We start from the raw sequence: 11,260 nt of genomic DNA, 5'->3' as shown, positions 1-11,260 counted from the left end.
TCTTCTGGATAGTCATTTGGGATATGTCAGCAAAAATTTGGATCGGGTGACCAAGATGATGTCTTGCTTGAAGCGAGCCGCCACCATTAGTTTCTCTTTCATCCTGTAGAAATGCGGTTTAACAATGATATCCCTGGGTAGGCCATCTTGCCTTGGAGACGTCAGGGCTCGATGGAAGCGGTCCAGTTCCAGGTGATGGGAAGTGATATCAGGAATGAGGTCTGACATAAGGGTATGAATAGCAGGTTCCAGGTCGGTAATGGACTCAGGGAGCCCCCTGATTCTGAAGTTGTATCGGCGGGACCTATTCTCTAAGTCCTTAATTTTGTCCTGATCCAATTGATCTAGCAGAGAGACAATCAGCTTGTGATTCTGGTTAACTCTTTTCACTGTGCCATCAACTTTAGATTCTATAGAATCCAGCCTGCTACCTATCTCTTGAAAATCTCCTTTCAGATCCGCTGTGATGATTGCACAGTTCTTGTTGTAAAACTGTCCAGTTTGGACAGTTCTTGTTGTAAAAGAGCCGAGAATCTAGCTATTAATACTGAATTCCCTGAATATGGTCCCTGGGGGAGAGGGGGGGGGGGAGTGGATGAGGATGCAGAGCCCCCCTGACTCAGGGCAAGTTCAGCTATGTCCGCCATCTGCCTGTCTAAGGATGACGCTGGTGAGGCTGCCCCCTCTGATGAGGCCTGGTAGGGGGAGAAGTGCAGCGCTTCAGCCTGTGAGGGCTGGGAGTTGTCTGATTCTGATTGGGAGGAGAAGGGATCCCTTACCTCCTCCATGTATGCGGCTGTAGGTACCTGTGACCCCAAGTGGAGAGGTGCTGATTGAGAAGAAGGGGAGCCTTGTGCAGTTGAGCTGCAGGTAGCCGCCATCTTGACTGCCTGTGGCTGTGTCCTGGGAGGAGAGGGGCGCGCCGTTGGAGAAGGCTGGAGAGATGTCTGCTGCTTCTTTTTAGCTGGACCGGACGTCTTAGGGGGCAGCATTGCCTCCCCTCGCTGATGTGGCCCTTCCGAAGTGTCTTTCCTCACGCTTGCCGCTGATTATTGCGATAAAACGGCCGGGATGTGCGGAGCGTGGTCAGAACATGTCTGACGTCGGGGCCGCGCGCATGCACACTTTTTTTTGGTGATATTTATTCACCACTGGGGGTTTTTTTTGCTAGCAAAACAAAAAAAATTCCAAAAAAGTTTGAAAAAAAAAGTTTTTGTCAGAAAATGTTGTAAATAAGTTATTTTCTCCTTTACTGATATGCGCTGATGAGGCTGCACTGATGGGCACTGATAAGGCAGCACTGAAGGGCACTAATGAGGTGGCACTAATGAGGAGACACTAATATACAGCACTGTTAGGCCGCACTGATATGCAGCACTGATGAGCACTGATAGGTGGCACTGATGGGCACTAATAGATGGCATTGATGGGTACTGTTAGGTGGCACTGATGAGCACTGTTAAGCAACACATTTGGTTAATAATAGGTGGCACTGATGGATGGCGCTGATGGGCAATGATGGGCGGCACTGATGAGCACAGATGGGCACTGATGAGCAGGCACAGATGGGCACTGAAAGACAGCACTGACTTGCATCACTGATGGGCACAAATTGACATCACTGTTGGGCACAGATTGGTGTCACTGATGGACACAGACTTGCATCACTGCTTGGCACTGTTGGGGCTGCACTGATAATCAGTGCCCTGATTATCTGTACAGGTCTCCCCTGTTGAAGAGATGCCCCTGATCGGCTCTCCTCTCCTCACACTCTGTCAGTGAGGATCCCACCTGCCGTCATTTGTCTAAATAGCGGGAGGGAGGCGGTTCATTTCTTAATTTTCCCAAAAATTGTGACAAAAAAATTACAACTTCAAAAAACTCACCATGCCTCTTACTAAATACCTTGGACTTTCTACTTTCCAAAAAGGGGTCACTTGGGGGATATTTGTACTGTATTGGTCTTTTCAGGCCTCAAGAAATTAGATAGGCCGTCAGCACATCAGGATTGATTGATTTTCAGATATATACCATAGTTTGTGGACTCTATAACTCTCCTACAGACTAAAAAATATACACTGATTTGGGTTATTTTTGCCCAAAAATTGTAGCAGAATATATTTTGGCTTAAATTTTGCATGGCTGTGCAATTGTCATTCAAAGTGTGATAGCGCATAAAAGCTGATAATTGGCCTGGGCATAAAGGGGGAAAAATTCCTAGTATTGAAGTGGTTAATTAGAACATGAACTGTTCACCAGCTGATTAAAACAAAGCAGTCACTTCCATTCAGAATCAGTATCCAAAGGACATAGTGAAACAAACAGCTTTTTGTTCAGAGCAGAAACTGTGTACTAACGGGGGCCCCCTCTATACTGAACTGCAATAGTCTCCTAAAGAGTGAGGCCTCACTAGTCTTCACTGGTAAGGAATCCCCAGACAATCCAAGGAAAGTAATTGTAATCCAATAAAGGTGATGATGATGAACTGTGATCCCCAAAGTAGTCAATAATTGTAATCCAAAGAAATGAATGTAAAACAGATCTTGATGTGTCTCAACAGACTAAGACTAACAGCCTAGGATTCGACAGAGGGCTTAAGGCCTAGTTCACTCACCTCGCACTGTATATATGACTGCAGTGTCCAGTGGTATATCTACGTATATCTCCGTATGGCCTTTTTTAAGCGAACAGTTTGGCAGTCCTGCCCTGACTCAGCCTAGGTCTGTGATTAGTGCAGATGTAGATACAGGATGTCTCTCACCCAAACCGGGAACTCCGCTCTCCGCTGCAACCAGGCCCCGCTCTGCTCAGCGTCTCCCTCAGCCTGTCAGATGACCTTTCCGCTCGGCCACACTACCAAGACTCCTCCGCGCACTAACACCGCTCGCTTCAGCTCCGGTGTCCGCCATTAGGCATCCGGCCTACTCCTACTCCCTTCTTTACAGCATGCTGTCCTCGAGGCAAGAGAGCGAAAATGGATCCCGCCCCCTTTATAAAGACACTCCCAGCAGGCTCCGCGCGTCACACTGCTCCCTGGGAGAAGGGTCTCTCTACATAGCAGTCTATGATCCATAGGCGTGCGCACAGGGTGTGCCAGGTGTGCCTGGGCACACCCTAATCACCTAGGGCACATAGCATTATCGCTCTGTTTGCCAGTGAGGAGATGGGAAAGATCTCCCTCGGACCTGCTCTGCTCTATTTCACTTTGCCAGCAGGGAGAGTAATGTATCCGGGCCATGTACATGTAGGCAAACACATGCATGTGTATTTAAACTTTGGGGTGCACACCCTAATGCAATAGGCTGCGCACACCTATGCTATGATCCTGGCTCCTCCCGGAACTACATCTCCCATAATTCTAAAGTCACTGTTTTTGCAGAACTTAAATAATAAATAACAGTTTGAATACCAGCCGTGCGATCAGACTACATCATTATTACGTTTATAAGGGATGGTAGCAGGCTGGCAATGAAATTTTTATAAAAAGGTATTCTTTGACTTAGTCCATGAACATGTACTGTAGCTTTTGGTGTGACACTGCATAACCCTTATAGCAGGGTTTCTCAACCAGGGTTACATGGAACCCTAGGGTTCCTCCTGAGGTTGCAAGGGGTTCCTTGAGCAATGGGCAATTTCTGCCTCTCAGATAAGTTTCCAATGACACCATTGTTCCTTTTAGCTATCTGTAAGGGAGCAATTCTTCCCAATGATGACAAGAGTAAGGAGCATTCTTCCCACTGACTGTCACACTAATGTGTCATAAGTTGTAGATTTTTAATTTTTAGCAGGGGTTCCCCGAGACCAGAAATGTATTTCAAGGGTTCCTCTGTGTTGAAAAGGTTGAGAAAGACTGCTTTATAGCATTCTTTCAGAGCTAGAAGCAAATACAAAGGTTGCAAATATAGCTGCTTGTGAGATTGGCAACTCTTCTCTGCATAGGAAGGAGGTTCCTGAGAAAGAGATTGCTTTGCCAAAAGTAACTTTTGTGTCTGATGTTTCCATCAGTGTTAATTTCGTCAAATAAAATTAACACTTTTTTAAAATACAACTAAAAATACTAAAATACGACTAAAACGAAAACAATTCAGATGACTAAAATGCGACTAAAACTAAAAGGACATTTTAGTCAAGACTATGACTGAAACTAAATCGAAATTTGCTGCCAATTTAGAAATAGCCAGGAGAGTAATGTTCATTTTGGCAGCAAATTTCCCCTTCTTGTAAACATGCTCATTCCCATCAAATCCCCTCTCCCAGCACAAACACCCCCCTCCTCAAACCCCATCATAGAAAAAATAATTTCTCATCAATTTACTGCCCAAAAATCTTTATACTTTTCATTTTGTCCCCTTAGTACAGGGGTGTCCAAACTATGGCCCTCCAGCTGTTCAGGAACTACAATTCCCATCATGCCCTAGTCATGTCTGTGAATGTCAGAGTTTTACAATGCCTCATGGGACATGTAGTTCCACAACAGCTGGAGGGCCGTAGTTTGAAGATCCCTGCCTTAGTACAATCAAATGTACAGACCTCAGACCAGCGCTGCTCAATGCAGGGGAAGTTCTTCCTCCCGGGCTCCACCTCATGCTGTGTCAGGAAGGAGCCTAGGGAAAGCTTCCTTCAGCTCTGACTGTATGATTATGATAGGCAACCAGTGGGGAGAAATGCCAGCTGTCATAGAGTGGGCAATCATGGTGTTGAGGACCCGGAGCTAGCGCACCACTGCCAGGTACAGTAGTGGAGCCAAATTGCCGATCCTCAGTACCCGGACATTTTGTTAAAATCCTGGGACAATGACAGAAAATCCAGGATGATTGGGAAGTATGCCAATGGTACCTTGCTGACTGTAGGCGGTGATTCCTGTACCATAGCTCCCAACTGTCCCTGATTTTGAGGGACTGTCCCTGATTTGGAACAAAATCCCTCTGTCCCTCTTTCCTCCTCATTTGTCCCTCATTTTGGACTGATCTATATAGTTGTATATAAAATGCACTATTTGTCTTTCAAAAAGTGTTTCACAGTGTTAAACCTTTCCATTTTTTTAGTTGCTGCATTTTTGATGTTTTGGAAGCCAGTATAAAGGAAAAGTAGTGGTAAAAAAATCACTTGTGGGTTTAACTAATAGTTTTATTTTGTATAATTTCCTTTTAAGAGGTATGGCAGGGGGTGTGTCTTATGCCTTCATACTTACTTTTATAGGTGTCCCTTGTTCCCATCTCAAAAAGTTGGGAGGTATGCTGTACTGCTTCCGCCTCCTGAACCTCCTCCTCTTAGCACCTCTGTAGTTCTGTGTCACATAATTTAACCACTTAAGGACCAAGCCTATATCTGACACATGTTGTTTACAAGTTAAAATCAGTATTTTTTTGCTAGAAAATTATTTAGAATCCCCAAACATTATATGTATTTTTTAGCAGAGACTCTGGAGAATAAAATGGCGGTCGTTGCAATATTTTTTGTTATTTGGTATTTGCGCAGCGGTGTTTCAAACGCAATTTTTGTGAAAAAAATAAATTTCACTGATTTTAAAAATACTTAAAGCGGTTGTATCCCGCTTTTTGATACCTGTAGGTACAAATAATATCTCCTAAACCGGCACGGTTTAGGAGATATTTACAGTGCATGCAGCCGCTCGCGCGAGCGGCTCATGCGCTCTGAAGGTCCGGGGGGACCTTCAATTAACTTGCCGGGAGCTTGCCGGAAAAATCACTCCCGCGCGCATGCGCGGGAGTGACGTCATCGCGGCTCCGGCCAATCAGCGCGCTGGAGCCGTCTCTTCCGGCCAATCAGCGCGCCGGAGCCGCCGAACCCGGAAGAGACGACGAGGGATCATGGCAGCGCCCGCATCGATGTCCGGGGGTCCGTGTCGGGGCTTCGTTTTAAGGTAAGTTAAATATAATGGGCTAGTATGCGATGCATACTAGCTCATTATGCCTTTGTCTTGCAGGTTTTTTTTTTTTTTTTTTTTATATAGGGTTTACAACCGCTTTAACAGAAAAGTTAACCCAATTTTTTTTTTTTATATTGTGAAAGATGATGTCATGCCGAGTAAATAAATATCTAACATATTACGGTTTAAAATTGCGCACACTCGTGGAATGGCGATAAACTACGGTACTTAAAAATCGCCATAGGCGATGCTTTAAACATTTTTAACGTTTACCAGTTTAGAGTTACAGAGAAGGTTTTTTTCTAGAGTTATTGCACTCGCTCTGGTGATTGCAGCGATACCTTACATGTGTGATGTAAACACCATTTTCATTTGCGGGCACGACTTACGTATGCTTTTTCTTTCGTGCCCGAACTCACTGGGAAGGAGGCACTTTACATTTTTTTTTTCCTATTTATTTTATTGACATTTTTATTTTTAAAGCTGTTTTATTTAAAAAAAAAACGAATTCTGATCCCTTTTATTGCTGTCACAAGCAATGTAAACATCCCTTGTGACAGGTACTCTTTATGGAGGGATCGGGGGTCTAAAAGACCCCCGACCCCTCCACTGCACTTCAAAGTATTCAAAATGCCAAAATTGGCATTTTTGATTACTGACATTTTTTAAAATGAGCCCCATTGGCAGCCGAGTAAACTGGAAGTGACAGCGTGACGTGGCTTCCAGGTTACTCCAACCAGCTGGTGGACGTGCTGGCTGGTTGCTCGGGTTTCCCGGTGGGACGGAAGACTCAGGCAGAGCCACAGAAGGGGCGGGAGGGGCTGCGCGTCCCCTCCCACTCGCTGGGATAATGGCCGAGCGGCTGCTGAGCCGCATCGGCGGTTATCTCCTGAAAGAGGAAGTAAACCCCCCCCCAAAAAAAACCCCTGTAAGACAAAGGCATAATGAGCTAGTATGCATCGCATACTTGCTCATTATAAAATACTTACCTTAGAACGAAGCCCCCACAGTGCTGCCCGCTCAGCGACATGTTCAGCCGCCCTGCTTCCTGGTTTGCGTCCTCCGGCCATCTGACTGGCCAGAGGCGCGATTACATAATTTCCCCGCATGCGCAGGAGCCGCCGTTCACAGCACAGGGCTCTGAAGGAATGGCACGGATGGCCATTCCTTCAGAGCGCATACGCCGATAACGTCATCGGCTGCATTAAAAGTAAATATCTCCTAAACGGTGCATGTTTAGGAGATATTTACAGTACCAATAGGTAAGCTTTATTAAAGGCTTACCTATAGGTACAAGTTCTAAGAGAGCGTTTACAACCACTTGAAAGCTGACCGTCGGCTCTAAATAACAGTACAGTAAACCCCCCTCCATTGCGGGGGTTACGTTCCGGACCCAGCCGCGAAAAGTGAAATTCCGCGAAATAGAAAAACCCTATTAAAATGCATTGTAGGCATGTTTTTTTACTGTCACTGTACGTGTAAAAGCATTTTAAGGTCTTTAAACACACTTTTAAAACAATAGAAACTCATTTAAACACATAAAAGATACTAAGAGACATAGCAAGAGTTATGGAAAACACAAAAATATTTCATTTTTAATGATTTATATAGCAAAATAAAATTACAAAAAAAAACGCGAATTACCGGGACCGCAAAAACGGAACCGCGATGTAGCGGGGGATTACTGTACGTCGGTTTGCTGGAAATGGTTTGGAAGTAAACGTGTGAGTTAATATTCATAAAGTAAGTTTACAAACTTCAAGATTGTTCAGATTTGGGATTATTATAGAAGTAATTGAAACACTATGTGGAAATGAAAATATGATTTTACCTTTTCACCATACATATACTTAAAATCATACACAGCTGGAAGGTTTTTTTTTTCAGCAAACACAGTTCCAACAAATCAGCTGCCATATGATAAAAGTTCTCCGGCCAGAAGGTGGCAGCAGCAATCCTGAAGAAGTGAGTTACAGGGTAGATCACATGACCAGTCTCTTGATCGATGACAGCTCAGACTTCCGCCAGTTTCGGGTTGCTTCGCTGCTGAGGGCTTTCGGGTTGTTTCACTGCTGAGTTATCGTTGAGTGATGATTGTATATATTTAACACACATAAAAAAAGGTTCTGGTAGTGGTTATAGATAAACTTGGTCGGTCGATATGTAGCGTATGGATATGAATGTAGCTCTACCCATAACAAAGATGGTGGCGCCAGACTCAGCCGGGAGGCTGTAATGTTTCTTATCACTACTATTAGAATATAGAACTACCTGCTGAATACCTGTTCGGCTGCATCTCACCAGGGAAATGGAGTCTCAGCAAGATGTGCTCACAGACACCACAAAGCTGGCATCTTACACTATGCTTGTGCAGGTACTGTGCCAATCTAGAGACTGTGTGTATATATATATATATATATATATATATATATAGACCATCACATGTAATCTGCTTAGAAATCAGTGTTATTCTATTCATCTTCCAATATTTGATTGTGTATGCTAACAAAGTCTAGAGGACTTTTGGTTTAAAATAGTTAATTGATAAGGAGGTTAAATTTCTCTTTGATGGCTCATTCAGTTGGGTGCAGATGGATCCTTTCCTACATACAGAGCTGGATCTGCATCCACTCAGAGTTGGGTGCAGCAGCCTATAGAAGTGGATGCAGACGCAGTGGTGTGCACAGTGTCTGCGTTTGGATTTGAACACCCGCTCCAGCCACCTGTCACAATTTTGACATGCGACTGTGTCTATGCAGCTGCTGCATGTACATCAACTTCTATAGGCTGCCTGCATGTTATTTCCAGATGAAGGTAAACGCAGCAGGCAACCTGTCTGCATGGGGATGGGACTCAGTGCCTGTCTGAATTAGCCCTAAGGCTCATTTCATAATATCAGCAGTGTTTTTGCCGCCCCCCCCACCGCTTGAAAAGCCATCTGCAGGGAATTGCTTTTCAAAGGATGGGGAGAAGTTTGGGGAAAGGAGGGAAGTTTGCAGCCTCTTGGGAGGTTATACTGCCATCTCCTGATGCCAGTTTTTTTTGATCACCATGCTCCTCCCCTGGCCCGACTCCCGCTGTAATTGAATACAGCGGGAGCAAGCCTCCGGCGGCGCGTGCGTGCCACCCACAAGGGGAGGAGTCCAGCGGCGTAGGTCTACGTCCATGGACGGGAACGAGCCACTTTGCCGCAGTACAGTCAACGTGACTGGTCGGCAAGTGGTTAAAATCACTGCACCATGATAGAAAACATTGTGACTGCAGTAATGTGTAATCATCTGAGTAGCACTATGTCTTGTAGGTGAGTGGTCAGGACGTAGTAAAAACGCAAATCAACTGTCTGCTTTTTTACTGCCCCCTGATTGCTCATGTGAAAGAAGTCTTGATAAAGGGGAGCGCCACCCAAACGGGAAAAGTTCCGCTTTAAGCACTACTCCCCCCTCCTCTGCCACATTTGGCATGTCAATTTTTATTTTGTTGGGGGGGGGGGGGTGGTGGGGAGCGGGTACTTAGTTTTGAAATGTACCCACTTCCATTCCCTGCTCTCCTCCACCACCCCTCCCCTGACTGTAGTCGACTGGGACACGTCACAGGTCCCAGAAGACAACCAGGCTATTCAGCAGGCGCAGAGCAACTCGCGCATGCGCAGTGCACACCTGGCTTTGAAGCCACAAGCTGTCACAGCCGGGTGCCCACAGTTAAAATGCTGGCATCAGGGAGAGGAGAGGGAGAGAAGCGATGGCTCAGATGACCACATTGTTGGATCCTAGGACAAGTGAATGTGTGTTTATTGAAAGTCAGCAGCTACACTTTTGCTAGCTGCTGGCTTTTAATAAACACAAAAATTACTGGAGCTCCTCTTTAAAAAGTTGAAATTGTTAATCCATTCTTTAACAGGGAGCCCATCATTTAGACCAAACTTAGCTGCTTCCTAAAAAAAACATTCATTAGAGATGAGCTTTGGCGTGTTCTCCGCTTCACAGCCACACATTTACAAGGGGGGTGTATATGTGCAGACGCAGGGAATGCCTTTGCCGCCTATGATTGGCAGAGTACAGTGACCGCTTTCTGCCGGGGTCACTTCGGTAAGTTCACACTAGGATCCAACCACATCTGAGCTCATTGCTATTCCTGACCTTTCAGCTATGAGGCTGGAGGAAATCTCAACGGACTACAAGACAATGACTTTACCGCCCATGTGCTCCATTGACTCCATTCACAGCTGTCAATTCAAATTTGTCAGGAGCTGACTGGAGAAAATCTTCATATTGTGTAAGATGGGGTGGGGGGGGGGGGGTCCTGGAACCCTGGACTCTGGCCATTCTTCATGTTACACCCTAAATATAGTCATAAAAGCAGAATTGGCTTTTAAGGGTTAGGATGACAGCCATACAACTAGCATTTTTTCTAAACCGAGTTGTGCAGAAGAAGTTTTTATTGATCCCAGAATCTTCTATCAAACAAGCAACTTAGATATGATATAATGGACTGAGAAAAGTTTAATAGTTGGTAAGGTTGAAAGAAGTCACCAGCCAAGTGTGCTTGTGTTTATGTCAATAGTACATTGTATACCCCTGTATGTTGTGATCGTTAAGATGCCCATCTAATAGTTTTTTGAAACTATTGATGCTCCCTGCTGATAACACTGCTTGTGGAAGAGAATTCCATATCTTTACCACTCTGACAGTAAAGAACCCTCTATACAGTCTAAGGGTAAACTGCTTTTTTTCCAATGTCAGTGAATGGCCAAGTGTCTTTTTAAATTCTCTTTAACTGAAACGTTAGTTAACAGTACGGTTATTGTACATCGCTATCATATCCCATTTCAAGTGTCTCCTCTCCAGAGAGAATAGGTTCAATGGTTGTAGACTTTCCCCATAGCTGAGATCCTCTAGTCCCTTTATTAGTTTTGTTGCCCTTCTCTGGACTCTCCCCAGTTCCAGGACATCCTTCTTGAGGCCTGGTGACCAGAACTGGACGGCATACTCAAGATGCGGCCGGACTAGAGTCTTGTAGAGAGGGAGAATAATTGTTTTATCTCTGGAGTGAATCCCCTTTTAACCACTTAAGCCCCGGAAGATTTTACCCCCTTCCTGACCAGGGCCTATTTTGCGATTCGGCACTGCGTGACTTTAACGGACAATTGCGCGGTCGTGCAACGCTGTACCTAAACTAATTTGACGTCCTTTTTTTTTCCCACAAACAGAGCTTTCTTTTGGTGGTATTTGATCACCTGTGCGATTTTTTTTTTTTTTTTTTTTTTTTTTTTTTTTTTTGTTTTTTTGTTTATAGCGCAAAAAGAAAAAAAAAAAAAAAGAGTGTCAATTTTGCAAAAATAACAATATTTTTCACATTTTTTATATAAAAATT

General features: G+C 44.6%; 1 protein-coding gene across 1 annotated transcript in view; it reads left to right on the top strand.

Moving 5' to 3' along the window:
- Positions 1-8,153: 8,153 nt before the first annotated feature.
- RFT1 (RFT1 glycolipid translocator homolog) overlaps positions 8,154-11,260 on the top strand; it is a 44,300-nt gene continuing 41,193 nt past the window's right edge. The window contains exon 1 of the mRNA XM_082264953.1: positions 8,154-8,264. Coding sequence (XP_082121079.1) covers positions 8,199-8,264 — 66 coding nt within the window. The 5' untranslated portion in view covers positions 8,154-8,198. The remainder of the gene's footprint in view (positions 8,265-11,260) is intronic.

The sequence above is a fragment of the Pelophylax lessonae genome (assembly GCF_965119305.1).
Source record: "Pelophylax lessonae genome assembly, chromosome: 8".
Classification (NCBI taxonomy): domain Eukaryota; kingdom Metazoa; phylum Chordata; class Amphibia; order Anura; family Ranidae; genus Pelophylax; species Pelophylax lessonae.
This window is presented reverse-complemented; position numbering and strand designations above follow the sequence as displayed.